Source organism: Rhinopithecus bieti, unplaced genomic scaffold (assembly GCF_001698545.2).
Source record: "Rhinopithecus bieti isolate Rb0 unplaced genomic scaffold, ASM169854v2 scaffold_4709, whole genome shotgun sequence".
NCBI lineage: Eukaryota > Metazoa > Chordata > Mammalia > Primates > Cercopithecidae > Rhinopithecus > Rhinopithecus bieti.
This window is the reverse complement of record NW_016805139.1, coordinates 2,633,236-2,648,537: the sequence shown is the minus strand read 5'-3', so window position 1 is coordinate 2,648,537 and position 15,302 is coordinate 2,633,236. Positions and strand designations below refer to the sequence as shown.

General features: G+C 36.2%; 1 protein-coding gene across 30 annotated transcripts in view; it reads left to right on the top strand.

Moving 5' to 3' along the window:
* The window catches only part of RIMS1 (regulating synaptic membrane exocytosis 1), a 521,220-nt gene that overhangs the window by 268,999 nt on the left and 236,919 nt on the right, over positions 1-15,302 (top strand). For all 30 annotated transcript variants that reach the window (XM_017871382.1, XM_017871368.1, XM_017871376.1 and 27 more), the window contains 2 exons: positions 11,376-11,716; positions 14,071-14,939. In XM_017871382.1, coding sequence (XP_017726871.1) covers positions 11,376-11,716; positions 14,071-14,939 — 1,210 coding nt within the window. The remainder of the gene's footprint in view (positions 1-11,375; positions 11,717-14,070; positions 14,940-15,302) is intronic.

Here is a 15,302-nt window from a genome sequence, read left to right as displayed (position 1 = left end):
TTATATCAAACAAACATATATGTCTAAATATATGACTAGAAAAAATAAAAACATGTATATTTGATACATTTTTCTTTTGTTATATGTGTTCAGATATGATTTTATATATATGTAAAATATGTATTCTTATATGTGATGTATCTTTAAATGATATCGCTGTATCTCTATATCTATATTATCTCATAGAATATGGTAGCTAGAAAATAATCTAATCCAGCTCTTGCAAAACACTTAGTTACAAGAAATTACGCAAAAAATTACAAATTGAAATTTGTAATTTCTCAAATTGTAATTGAGAAATTTGTAATTGAGACATTCCGAAAGTGGAAAATTCAGAGAGGTTTTTTTGGAAGGCAAAACTTTAAAATCTAAATATATTTTAAGAAAAATCTGATTAAGAAAAAATAAAAATAAAACATGGCTTTTATTTGCAAGTAGTGGAATCCTAAATCTTCAGAATTTTCTATTTGCTGGTGAGAGTGAAAAAATATGGGTTCAAATTTTGTTAATGCTTTATAAATTTTTGTATCATTTAACCTGCAAAGTCCATTTTAGAAATATATTCTGAGAAATAGTGTTCATGAGAGTAAGGGAAGTCGAAACTTAAAATCCAACAAAATAACCAATTAAATAATACAACTATAAAAAATACCATGCAAGCATTAAGAATAAAAGTATATTGTTATTGACATATAAATATTTTAATATACACTGGAGAATAAAAACAAGTTATAAAATGTATGTATACAGATAAGTATTATATAAATATAGTTTTATACACACAGATACATATGTCATGTTTGCTTTATATTTCTATATTTATGTATATGATTATGAATAAAAAGTAGTTGAATATGTATACAACAAAATTTTAACAGTGATTGTCTTTAGCAGTGGAACTCTGAATGGTTTCATTTAACTCCATCTTTTCGTATCTTCAAATGAGCATTTATTTCTTGTGTAATTAAAAGTAACTTTTAAAAACTCACATTTTAATGTTATTCTATATAAAATGAAAATACAGTAATTTATTTACCAAGGAGATGAATAGCAAATTGAATCGAATTCATTAAATATTGATTATAACTGGAACATTTTACTTGGAACTCTGGAATATAAAAAGAAATAGAATGCCTATACAGCATTACATTTTCTAAACATAAAGCTTTGACAACTCTTTCCTTAAACATGCAAAATGCTGCCTATACCAATTGACTGAAGTGAAAATGTCAGTCTGGCATTGAAAGACTTTATAAAACAATCTGAACATGACTCTAACATCCCCTACCAACAAGAACAGCTAAAATTGAAGTAACAACAAATAGAACTAAAAATAACTGATTTAGTTTCTCATATTAAAACCTATGCACAATACACCTATATGTATATATGTATAGTCAGAGTCACTGTATACACAGGAACACATACATATGTATACATACATATATATATATTGCATATGTGTGTGTGTGTATAGTTTCTTTTCTTTTTTTTTTGAGACACAGTTTCGCTCTTGTTGCCCAGGTTGGAGTGCAGTGGTGCAATCTTGGCTCACTGCAACCTCCGCCTTCTGGGTTCAAGCAATTCTTCTGCCTCAGTCTCCAGAGTAGCTGGGATTACAGGCACCTGCCACCACGCTTGGCTACTTTTTTTAACTTTTAGTAGAGACTGGTTTTTACCAGGTTGGCCAAGCTGGCCTTGAATTCCTGACCTCAGGTGATCCACCCATCTTGGCCTCCCAAAGTGCTGAGATTACAAGCATGAGTCACCACGCCCAGCTGTGTGTGTGTAGTTTTTAACATACTATACACACTATACACACTATACACACACAGATACACACAAATATATGTATACATACGTACATATATATATATAATATGTATATGTGTGTGTCTGTGTGTGTATATGTATGTGTGTGTGTACCGTAGACCCTCCATACTTGTGGTTTCTGAATATGGAACTCGATATAAAGGACTGACCATAAGAAACTTCAGATCTGTGGATTTTGGTATATGAGGGGTCCTGAAATCAAGCCCCTGTGGATACCAAGGGGACTGTATATTTTATATAATACATATACATACATATATAATATATACAATAAATTTATATTTATATATATAATACATATATGTGTATATATACATACACACACACCTCCATGGGAAGAAATAATTTTCTTACTGACATTGTATGAATCTGATAGTTGCCCCGAACCTTTTTGATAATGATAAAATAACCATTATAATGCTGATAATGCTTGCTTACTATATTTCAGGAACTATGCTAAGCAATTTAGATGTATTATCTCATTTAATTCTCAAAACAACTCAGTGAGATAAAAACTATTATTACCCCCTGTCTATAGATGATGGCAATGAATCTTTGGGAGGCTTTGCAGGTTGGCTTGAGTGAATTGCAAGTAAGTGGATTGACAGATGGACCTGAGATGAGAACCTAGGCAGTTTAACTCTAGAGATCACTGTTCTTTGCAGGTTAATAGTGAAATGAAGTATCCTTCAGTAAACATGTTGAGACGGTTATCTATGAAAAGAAATCAGTGTAGTTCCCTAACTCTTGTTATACCTCAAAATAGATTCTGAGAGATCAAGAAAGACAATGTAAAATGTTCAACCATATAAATAGTCAATGAAAATAAAAGTGAATATTTATAAAAGCACTTTCTGAGCTAAAGTACAACAGAAGGATTGCAAAGGAAGAGAATAATAGATGATATAAAATGAAAACTATCTTTATGATAACAGAAATAAACCAATATGGCAAGTAACAAAATTAAAAAAAAAAAGCTGTATCAAGGAGTTAATAAATCAATTAAAAATGGTAAGAAATACTATGAATTTAATTGATAAATACACAAAAACCTGGTTAGTTTACATGCTAACAAACATGGAAAACATTCTAAACAAAATGTTTACCTTAATGGTACAACTTAAATGAATAAAAAATGATAAAGTAATCAATAAATGGTAAATGATCCAAAAAATTTATTTTTAATCATGTTATGAATATGTTAAAAGATAAATGTATAACTATATGTAATACTACATATAACTATGTAACTGTGTATATGTGGATAAAAGATGAAATAGAAGGCTTATAATAAAGAGCAAAAGTCTTTTGACTATTCTTCCCCAACTTTTTCTATTCATGAGAGACAAGGCACTATTAAGCATTTATATTTGGACTAATCAACTCTTCACAGCTCATATAGTATTGCAATGACATATAAAAATAAAGGAAGATACTGAAGCACAGAGATGTCATTTGGACCCTCCTCTGTCCTTCCACCCAGAATCTCTATTTTGTTTCTTCTATGGTTAACTTCTGCAGCTTAACACAGTTATTATTAACCATAGAGCCAAGCAGTGAATTTAGATTATGCTTCATATTCTATGGGTTGGATATCATGACCACTGTCCTACTTGATGGGAAATGTTCTTAGCTTCAAATACAAATGGGTCCTCCCTTTAGCTAATTCCTTTATCCTATGAAGTTTTTGTTTCATTTGTTTTGTGTTCAAAATTGCACTATGCATTTGATCAATTTGCCTTTTGTGTTGTTGCTGTTGTCTTCTGATTTATTTAATTTTTGCTCCCAGAATCCTCATTCTAGAGTCTCCATCCTCCTGCTCGAAATTTCTCTCTAGGATTTCAAAGAGGGCTCTTCATCCTGGGACGTCCCTTAACACTTGCTCTTCTGTGAAAACCATTTGCTTCCTGAATTTCCTCTTTCTTGGTAGACTTTGTTTTGCTAACAAGGATATGTGAGTGGTAAATTTTCCAAGTTCTTCCAAATTCTGAAAATTTCTTAAACTGTCTTATACTTGATTGATGGTTTACCTATATATAAAATTTCAGGACCCATATCATTTTCTCAAAGACTATTGACAGTATTTCTCCCTTGTCTTCAAACATCCAGTATTGCTGATGGGAATTCTGATACCATTCTATTTCCTATTCCTTTCTCTAGGACCCAACCTTTTCTTTCTGGAAACTTTTAGTATATTTTCTTTAGCTTTGTTATGTGGAAATTTCATAATGATTTTATCTTGGTAGTTTCTTTTTCCATTCATTGTATTAATATGCAATGACTTGTCCATTCTGGGAATTTGTCTTCTATTATTTTTGCAACTTTATTCCCCTCCATATTTTGTTCTTTTTTTTCTAGAACCCTTAATTTATCTCATGTTTTTTATTTCATGTGTTTTATCTCTCTAACATTTAATCTCATGTGTTTTATCTCTTGGTTTTTCATACATCCTTTCTTTTAAATTATTGGGAGAACCCACTCCCGATGGTTACGTGGGTTCTTTTCTATTTCCTAGGTGTCTTGGCTGGTTTGAGAAATAAAGGAAAAGAGTACAAGAGAGAGAAATTTAAAGCTGGGGGTTCGGAGGAGACATCACGTGTCAGCAGGATCCGTGATGTTTCCTGAGCCGTAAAACCAGCAAGTTTTTATTAGTGATTTTCAAAAGGGGAGGGAGTGCATGAATAGGGTGCGGGTCACAGAGATCACATACTTCACAAGGTAATAAAATATCACAAAGCAAGTGGAGGCAGGGTGATATCATAGGACCACAGGATGAGGCGAAATTAAAATTGCTAATGAAGTTTCAGGCATGCATTGTCATTGATAATATCTTATCGGGAGACAGGGTTTGAGAGCAGACAACCTGTCTAACCAAAATTTATTAGGTGGAAATTTTCCTCCTCCTAATAAGCCTGGGAGTGCTATAGGAGACCGGGCCTTATTTCATCAGTTCGGCTTCGACAATAAAAGATGGCATGCTTTAAGGGGGCCCTCTATAAACCTACCCTCAGGGTGCATTCTCTTTCTCAGGGATGTTCCTTGCTGAGAAAAAGAATTCAGCGATATTTCTCCTATTTGCTTTTGAAAGAGGAGAAATATGGTTCTGTTCCATCCGGCTCACCGGCGGCCAGAAGTCTTATCTCTGGTGTTCCCTGAACATTGCTGTTTTCCTGTTCTTTTTTCAAGATGCCCAGATTTCATATTGTTCAAACGCACATGCTCTACAATTTGTGCAGTTGATGCAATCATCACAGGGTCCTGAGGCGACATTCATCCTCCTCAGTTTACAAAGAATATGACACCATTAAGAGATTAAAGACAAGACAGGCATAGGAAATCACAGGGGTATTGATTGGGGAAGTGATAAGTGTCCATGAAATCTTCACAATTTATGTTCAGAGATTGCACTAAAGATAGGCATAAGAAATTATGAAAGTATTAATTTGGGGAACTAATAAATGTCCATGAAATCTTCACAATTTATGTTCTTCTGCCGTGGCTTCAGCTGGTCCCTCCGTTAGGGGTCCCTGACTTCCCACTACATTAAATCCTTCTTTTATTGAGATAATTTTACCATTAATTTTAAAAGCTCTTTTAATTTTGACATCTGAACCCTAATTAGAGGTTATTTTAAGGTTTCTTTAAGATATTTCCTGGAAGTATCTCTTACTCTTCTAACATTAATTCTTCTCTATGTTGATTTTAGCCTTTCTCTTTAATGTTATAGTTTTTATTTTAATAGTTTAGTGTTCCTTGATTAGCCATATATAGGGGAATAAACAAAAACGAGGCATGAGAATGGATGATTGGGGTATGTGTTTGTGTATGCATATGTGGGAGGTGTTTTTGAGTGAACAACTGGAGAACCAGCCATTAGGATAGCGAAAATCTACCTGCCAGAATGCGAAAGGCTCTTTGCAGGTCAGCAACACCTGTCTGTTTCAGATTTGTGGGAAAGTGGTCATTCTGCATATGGAAAATAAACTTTAAAAAAAAAGACAAATGGTCATCTGTTTTAATTCTACTTCTCACTTCTCTCCTGCCATAGTATCTACCATCTAACCTAGATCTTCTCCTGGGTTCTGCAGAGAAGATCAGCTCCATTCTTGGTTATGGCCCTCCTCCATCTGTGATTTGAGCTACAGCTTCCTCCATTTTGTTTCACTTACTACTCTTTTCCATGTGTACACTTAGCAGCTTCTAGAAATTCATTGTTATCTCCCTTCCTTGAGATTCCTTTTTGCTGTGTGGCTTATGATTCTATTATCTAAATGAATCTCACTATATTATTTCAAATTTGAAACATTTGTAAGAGTACAGGGTTAGGGGCATTATTAAGTCTTTAGATTTTAAAGTGCAGAATTGATATTGTCACTTCTGGGTTACAATTTAGCACCCCTTAAGCTATTTTGCAAATTATACAGTGAGCCCCAACTATTACCACACAGTGATTATAGGAGAGGAGTTTTAAGTATGTTCTAAAATTTTACCAAATAATTTGATTTTTTCCAATGTATCCTAAAAAAAAGACCATAAATATGAAAAAAAGTTTGATCAACACACTTTTCACTGCAGAGTTCAGTGTTAATGTGAAAGGTTATAAGCAGTTTAAGGGCTAGGTAAGTGATATTCCATCTCTATAGAATAGTTTGTAGATATTAAAATGCTTTAGAAAAGTTTAGAATCACTATAGCACAAGTAGAAATACTTGTGCTATAATATTAAATATATAAATAGGATATAGAGTTACAGTGGAATCTCAGTTATTTTAAATTTGCATAGAAAATTATATTAAAATGCTAATAGTAAGACAGTGGTATTGGAAGTGATTTACTCATTAAAAGAAACATTCTATATCATATTTTGTCTTTCATAAAACCACATATTTTATGAACTTCCAAAGGGAAATAAATTTATGAAATAGCAATAACAACAAAAAAAGACTAAGAGAACATACCTACATACCCCCACCCATTCCCACCCACATACACATTCACATTACCAGAATCAAAAGGAACTCATTCTCATTTATTCTGACATCTACTGTTTTTTACCATCTCATCTACTTTTGTCAATGAAGTTGAAATATTGCCTTGATAATTTTGTCCCTAGTTTCTGCAAGAGTGAGTGCTTACTGAATAGAGAAAGTAAGGAAAATGAGTAAAAGTATTCAGAAAATGCAGCAACTATAATTGAGTATCTCATCTTCTTTTTCATGTTTTCAAAATGGTAGCATAATAATTTTAAAACATCCTATATTAGTTGAAAATCAATCTTAACATTTATCTATAAAATATCAAATGAAAATTGAATCACAATCTCTTTTTTTAAACCTTCATGCTTATATTTATTCTTTATGTTATAATACTAAATACCTCAGATGGATTCTTATAAGGAAGACATTTGTGTTAATATAAGAATTCTGGGTTGGGTGCAGTGGCTCACGCCTGTTATTCCAGCACTTTGGGAGGCTGAGGATGGTGGATCACCTGAGGTCAGGAATTTGAGACCAGCCTGGCCAACATGGTGAAACCCTGTCTCTACTAAAAATACAAAAATTAGCTGGGCGTGGTGGTGGACACCTGCAATCAGCTACTCGGTAGGCTGGGGCAGGAGAATGGCTTGAACCTGGGAGGTGGAGGTTGCAATGAGATGAGATCACGACACTGCACTGCAGCTTGGGCAACAGGAGTGAAACTCCATCCCCCCCCACCAAAAAAAAATTATCCTGGACCTCGTCATGAATCACCTTAGTAATATCATCAAGAATAAATCAAGAAATACATGTCTTTTGTTCAGTGTGTCCAGCTCTGTAAATATTTCAATATTTCTTCCACTCGAATACCTTTTTAGTTTTTCTGCCAAACTTGTGGTTTTATCTATGGAATTTTCTGTATATGTATAGCAGAAAGTGTTGCAATTTTTATTTCTCTGAGTAAAAAATTCCTGTGGGTTTTATAAAATAGTTTAGTGTACTGCTTAAGAATTAAGAGGAAAAGACAATTAAAATGCAGTTATAGCAAAAGTCAGAATACAATTTTCAATCCTTCATATTTTCTGATATGTGGCATGGTATTTCAAAAGTCATGTAACTTCACAATAGTATTTGAATCAAGTTTGTATGTGATTGCTTAAAATCTGTAAATTGTTAAGATCAGTTATTGCACAGGCCTACTTTAGATTAGTTTGGAACATATCCCAGGGTATTTAATCAGGGTATAATCCTTCATAGTGCAATTTCTAAAAGATGTGTTTGTGTGCTTTAAATAAATAGCATTTTTTTGTAGACAAAGTTGCATCTTAAACTCTTTCTTAAAAAAAATTTTGTTAAAAATGTCTCCCTACTGCACTCTTGTATTATCTATAGCTTCAGGCAAATATAATACTAATACTGACTTCAAAAAATGTATTGTAGAGGTCTGCAATGTTTGGTATTAACTGTGCTGAAATGTATGACAATATTCTATTGTAATCTTATATATTTTCTTTATAACTCATATGAGCAATTTATTTTTTATTTGTAAAATCTGTGGTATAATTTTAGAACTGCAAATAGACTGGGAGGTGATATTTTAATAAAATAAATATTTTAACATTGTTATGGTTAATTTTAGTTTCAGTTTGGAGGATGGATTGACTACACTTATAGTTAATTTAAAATACAAATTTAAAATATTGTGGTATCAAGGAAATAAGACATAGGAAAAGTTTGGAATTATACAATATTTTAGTAAATGTTAAAAATAGAAAAAAACTATTGAAGCATCACAGACTTAAATGAATACACAGTATTTTAAGAATATTATTTAAAATGCCTATGCTGTTTTGACAGTCACTAATGTAACCTTTTGAATAAACAGGAAGTGAAATTAAATTGTAAAATTCAACTTAATAATAATAAATTGTGTTTCTTTTAATTGATCTGGTAGCAATTCTGCACATATTCAAAATCTGGAACACACCCAAATCTGGCAGTTAGTTCTCATTGACCCATTTTTTGTAACGTTTACAAATGTGAAGCAATCAAAATAAGATTGTGATAATGATTTCTAGAAAATATTCAGATGTAAAATGAAGAGTATCCTTTACCCTTCTATCAGTATTATTGTGCTCCTTTCTGCTTCTTTATTTGGCTTTATTCAATTTTAGAAACTTTGTAATTGTAAATTTGTGTTTTCTGAATGGTTTTTTAAAAACTGCATATTTATCTTAAGTATACCTTGATATTTCTGTAGTAAAGAACCTACTTTATTTTATTTCTTATTATTAATTTTGAGATAGAGTGTCGCTCTATCACCCAGGCTGGAGAACAGTGGTGGGATCTCGGCTTACTGCAACCTCTGCCTTCTGGGTTCAAGTGATTCTCCTGCCTAAGCCTCCCAAGTAGCTGGGATTACAGGCGTGCACCACCACACCCGGCTAATTTTTGTTTTTTTAGTAGAGACGAGATTTCACCATGTTGGCCTGGCTGGTCTCGAACTCTTGACCTCAGGTGATCTGCTCCCCTCAGCCTCCCAAAGTGCTGGGATTGTAGGTGTCAGCCACCACACCTGGCTGAAAAGAACCTGCTTTAAATGATGAGTAATAAGTTGCTTATTATTAGACTAAGAAATATTTATTTGATGTAAAATAGTCAAAATTTCATACCAATCTTCATGAATTACATGATTTCAAACTTATCGTGGTCTTGTCAGCTAAAGAGACAAAAAAAAAAAAAAAAAAACCTTCCTGCCACACACATGCCCCCTGTCCCCACTCAGAGTTCTGGGCAGAAGAGACTCAGTGTCACTGACTGTTCATGAAGGTCCTGGCCCTGGAGTATTACACCTTTTAATGTTATCCTTGATATGTCCACGTTCAAACAGTCAGGACTTCTGAGGGACCATCTCAGTAATAGATTTTGTAACATATACCCTTATTTGGCTAGCACTTAAATTCAAGTTGCTTTCCATAAACCCCTTATTTTGATATAGGCTTATGCAATGAATTGTTCATCTTGTTTGACATCTTGGTAGATGAGAATTCCATAATACTGCTTATAATGCTTTGTGTAGATGTTATACCTAACTGCTTTTTTGAACCTAGTACACTTCATTTTGTGACTGGGAGTCTAAATAAATCAATTAACCTTCATGAATTTTAAATTTTTTATAGCAATTATTTCTCCTCAGTCTTAATTTTTCCTATATTATAATTCATTTGAGTTTTCTCACCTGGAAAGCAGTTCTTAATTCATCTGCAGTATTTTCCTTTTAAAAAAAGTATTACTTTTTTCCTTTTTCTTATTTTAGCTTCATCTTATTCTATGGCTATAGTTACAGCTTTTCCTTATTTATCTGAATATTTTCAGTAGTTCATTTTCTTCATTTGACCTACTAAACAATGCTTCTTTTACTATTTTCTGTTGCTTCTCAATTAACATATCTACGATTTATTCATCCTGATACAATATTTTTGAGTCCTTGTTGATTGAGTCAGTATTTGTGAAAAGGAAGCCTAGAGTTTGGTAATTAGCTTTTCCTGTGGAGGTAGTTCCTGAAGTACATACAAACACAAAACACCTGAAGTGCCTTTGGAGGCATGCAACTGAGGCAGCGATGTAAAATCACAGCACAAAGAAACAGAGGTACTGAGGATATTTGAAAAGATGGCTCATGGGGCTCTTAGCACCTATCTTTGCCCCGTGACAGCTAGTCATTGCTGCTATTATTATTTTTATTATGATAATCGTCCTCATTATTACATTCATTTTAAAGGTCATCAAATGGAGAACAGATATATAGGTTTAAGTGGTGCTACATCTTATAATTTATCAGTGGATATGTTGATAAATGATGGTTCCCAAATAGCTCTCCTTGGGAAACACTACATTGGAGTGGTCACATATGAATAAACTCAGAGTCACATTTATTGCTTTAGTAAATATGTGCATGGAAAATTATATTTTATAGCATAAATAAGCTTAAGGTTAGTTTATTGCTAAGAAACTAGAGAAAATATACAGATTGACCTTTTTTGTGGGCCTACTTTTTTGTTTGTTTCTTCTATATGAATATTTTAATATTGCCTTTAATTGTGGGTGATTTTGAAAAGACAGACTTTTAAAATACTCGCAAGTACTGAGGTTTATGTATATATATATTGATTCTGTAGTTCCGGGTAACATTTTCTTTTTTCTTTTATTTCCTGGTAACATTTTCTAATCAGTTAACTACCTTGCTTAGAACATTTTGCTAACACTCCAGAGTCAATTATAAAATATGACAGATGTATGGTAAAAGGAAACACAGAATCATCAAATTAGAAATGCTGAGAAAAAACTCTATTCTGGCTGCCCAGAGGTTCTTTAGTCTCAGACAAGTCCCTGTCTAGGCATTCATATATTTGACTGTGACTTGTGGGAGGACCATTTTCTCAAGAAATTTGCAAGGATAAATATGAAAATGAATACTGTTCTTTTTTCCTTAAATATATTTTAAGATACTGAAAAATTATTTCCAAGAGGGCATAAAAATTTATATTGTTCTTTCTTCTTCAAATAGGTTATGTGGGTATGCAATTTATGTCGAAAGCAACAAGAAATCTTAACCAAATCTGGGGCATGGTTCTTTGGAAGCGGCCCTCAACAGACAAGTCAGGATGGAACCCTGAGTGATACAGCTACAGGTGCTGGCTCTGAGGTACCAAGAGAAAAGAAAGCACGACTCCAAGAGCGATCGCGGTCTCAGACACCCTTGAGCACAGCAGCTGCCTCCTCCCAGGACACTGCTCCTCCCAGCGCACCACCAGACAGGAGCAAAGGGGCTGAGCCCTCACAGCAAGCCTTGGGGCCTGAACAGAAGCAGGCTTCATCCAGGTCTAGAAGTGAACCTCCTAGAGAGAGGTAATAGTTCTTTCACCCTGTAAGCAAAAGGCAAGATTTTGCTAGGAGAGCAAACCCGTTTTCAAGAATTTAACTTCTATTAATGGAAGGAATATGTGGAAGTACTAATTCTCAGATCCCACATGGAAAAACAACAGGCCTGAGGGGTGTTGTCTATCTCTAGAATGTACTCCTTAGGAGACCTTTGTTGAAAGCGTTTCTTTCATATCAAGCACAGATGTAAACACGAACTAAGTCACCCACCTGAGCTACCAACTTCCAACAGTGAACTCAGAACAGCTCTTAGATCATGTTTCATTTATAAACCTAGCCCTTTAATTAAAAGTGTGCTCTGAGAGGATGTGATGGGGGAATCTGACCTATCAGAAAGTATGTGGACACATCAGAGAAGCCTTCTTTAAGGACATTTCTTTTATGCTGAGCTCTAAAGAGTGACTTTGGAATTAACCACGAGAAGGGTAGGATGGGTGCTCCAGGTATCTTGCACAGGCACATGGCCTGAAGGAACAAGCCCAAGGTGAGGGCCTCCTAAAGGATAGCTGCTGGCTACAGTGCAAGTAGCAGAGGGAATGTTGAGGAGAAAAGGCTGGTGAGGTAGTGAAGGGACAGGTTACATCTGATAGCTTTTATTGTAGGTGAAAGGGAAACCACTGAATATTTAAACAGAGACTAATATGATCAGATTATTTACTTTGATTGATTGATTCATTCAAAAATGTATTCATGGGCAAACATGAAGCTAAGCACTGGGAAAAAGTGTTGACAAGGAAGACAGGCTCACGAGGCTCGTGGTTTGGGGGCCAGGACCTAGACTGGGCTTGTTGTTTTTATATGTGTAACCATTACTTGGAGAAAGGAGGCTCCAAGGAACGCTTCTGAACCTCTTTTCAAGCAAAGCCCATACAGTAAAAGATCAAGAACCTCAAAGTTAAACAGGTCTGGATTCTAGTCCTGGCTCTGCCACAATAGTCAGTAAAAACTCACTTGCAGGGTTGTGGCAGGTATTAAAAGAGAACATGTGTTCTTCCCAAGCTGGCACATGGTAGACTTTCAGTGAATGTAGCTATTATTCAAGCCAGCAGTCATTGTGTATTTACTACAGATAAACACTGTGCCAGGAACCAGAGGGTATAAAGATGATTAGAACATACATGGTTGCTTTTCTGACAAATCCTAGGGAAGAGACCACACACTATCCTAGGGAAGACAGACACCAAGGCAATTAACCAGGATGCTAATTTGATCAAAGCTAGGCAATACGTATAGTATTTTGAGAGCCCTAGGAAAGAGGAAGTGACTTCTGAATTAAGCTTTATAAGATACGCAGGAGTTGCAGGGGAGCTACACAGCATATAAGAGGGCAGTACGAGAGAATGAGTGTAACTAAGCTATTTGGAGAAAGGATAGAAAGGACACCAGAGATATCTCGGGGAAGGTAGAATTAATAGCATTTGGTGACAAATTGTTGTGGGAGAAGAAGAGACCAAAATACTGAAGATGCAGTTTGGAACTGGTTGGAAGATATCTTTAAATAAGATAGAGAATTTGGAGCTGTAAAGTTTCTAAAGAAAAGAGTTCTGTTTTTGACATATAGTGAACAACTACAAAAATTTCAAGAACGAGGGCTGAATAGAGACTTTTGTTCTGACTTTTAGTTAAAATTTGAAGAAGACTGATAGGGAGGAATACTTTTACTAATGATACAAATTCATAGGAAAGCAATGAGGAATTGGGAGGTACGGGAGCAGGAAGAGAGATGGCCGGTGTAAAGAGCTGGCCAACTTCAGGGAGAAGCAAGATTGAAAGAGACACTCTGTTTATTTGTTTTAAATTACTGAAAAATTCTTGACCATATTTTGTACACTGTCAAGGAGTTAGAAACAGAAAATTAAAGGTAGAGATGAGAAAAAGTATAATTAGTAGAACAAAGAATCAGAGACACTGGAGAACTCCTTCCATTTGCACGACACTCTACCCTTTCATAAAACATCTTCACAGATGGTGTCTCTCTAATCCTCACATGAACCCTGCAAGGTATTTATCAACATTTCAAGAAAAGTAAATTGATTCAATGTAAACTTCTAACAAGAGCAACTACGCTTCAGTGAGCTGCTAAATGTAGTACAATCATCACACTCTTATGAAAACGGTATTTGGTAATAATTAGTATGTGTTCCCATTAGATCCCTTACATTGTAAAATTCCAACTCCTTTACAGTTCCACCTTCAGATCCAAATCCCTATAACTAATTATTGTAATTGAAATGATTTAAGATTGAAATGAGAAGAAAACATGTTTTTTATGTCTATAAGTTTATAAATTGCTCTCCTTGACGTTTCTTTGTATACCATAGAAAGAAGACCCCAGGGCTTTCCGAGCAGAATGGCAAAGGAGCCCTTAAGAGTGAGCGGAAACGCGTGCCAAAGACCTCAGCGCAGCCGGGGGAGGGGGCCGTCGAAGAACGGGAACGTAAAGAAAGGCGGGAAAGCCGAAGGCTTGAGAAAGGGCGATCACAGGATTACCCAGACACGCCGGAAAAAAGGGATGAGGGCAAAGTGGCGGATGAGGAAAAGCAAAGAAAGGAGGAGGAATATCAGACCAGGTATCGCAGCGACCCGAACCTGGCTCGGTACCCGGTGAAACCGCCGCCTGAGGAGCAGCAGATGCGCATGCACGCCCGGGTGTCCCGCGCGAGGCACGAGCGGCGCCACAGCGACGTGGCGCTCCCGCGCACCGAGGCGGGCGCGGCGCTGCCAGAGGGCAAGGTCGGCAAACGCGCGCCGGCGGCGGCCAGGGCCTCGCCGCCGGACTCGCCGCGGGCCTATTCGGCTGAGAGGACTGCGGAGACCAGGGCGCCGGGCGCCAAGCAGCTAACGAACCACAGCCCACCGGCGGCGCCCAGGCATGGGCCGGTTCCCGCAGAAGCCACGGAGCTCAAAGCCCAGGAGCCCCTCAGGAAGCAGAGCCGCCTGGACCCCAGCTCAGCGGTCCTCATGCGGAAGGCCAAGCGCGAGAAGGTGGAGACCATGCTGCGGAACGACTCTCTGAGCTCAGACCAGTCCGAGTCGGTGCGGCCGTCCCCGCCCAAGCCGCACCGGTCCAAGAGGGGAGGAAAGAAGCGGCAGATGTCGGTGAGCAGCTCTGAGGAGGAGGGCGTGTCGACGCCCGAGTACACCAGCTGCGAGGACGTGGAACTGGAGAGCGAGAGCGTCAGCGAGAAAGGTAAGGGGGCGGCGCCGGCCGTGCGGGGACATCAGCCAAGTGCAGAGGCGCGTGTGCTTGGCGAGGTGCTGGGTTCCGCAGTGAGGCTGGGAATGCTGACAGATAAGATAGCCTTACCGCCAGTCTTATGTTTATTAATTTAATTTTATTGATTGATTTGTGGGATTTTAAAACACAACAAGCTCCAAATTTAGGCTGCAAAAGTTCTTGGTGATTTTGTGTCCTGTCATTCTGGTAAATTTGGTATGCAGTCTAATATTTTTAAGATATTATTTTAGAGTAGATTTATTATTCTGTGAAAAACAATTTGTTTGCTAGAAAATGAAAATTATGCCTTATAAAGGAAGTAGATATTTTTAAAAA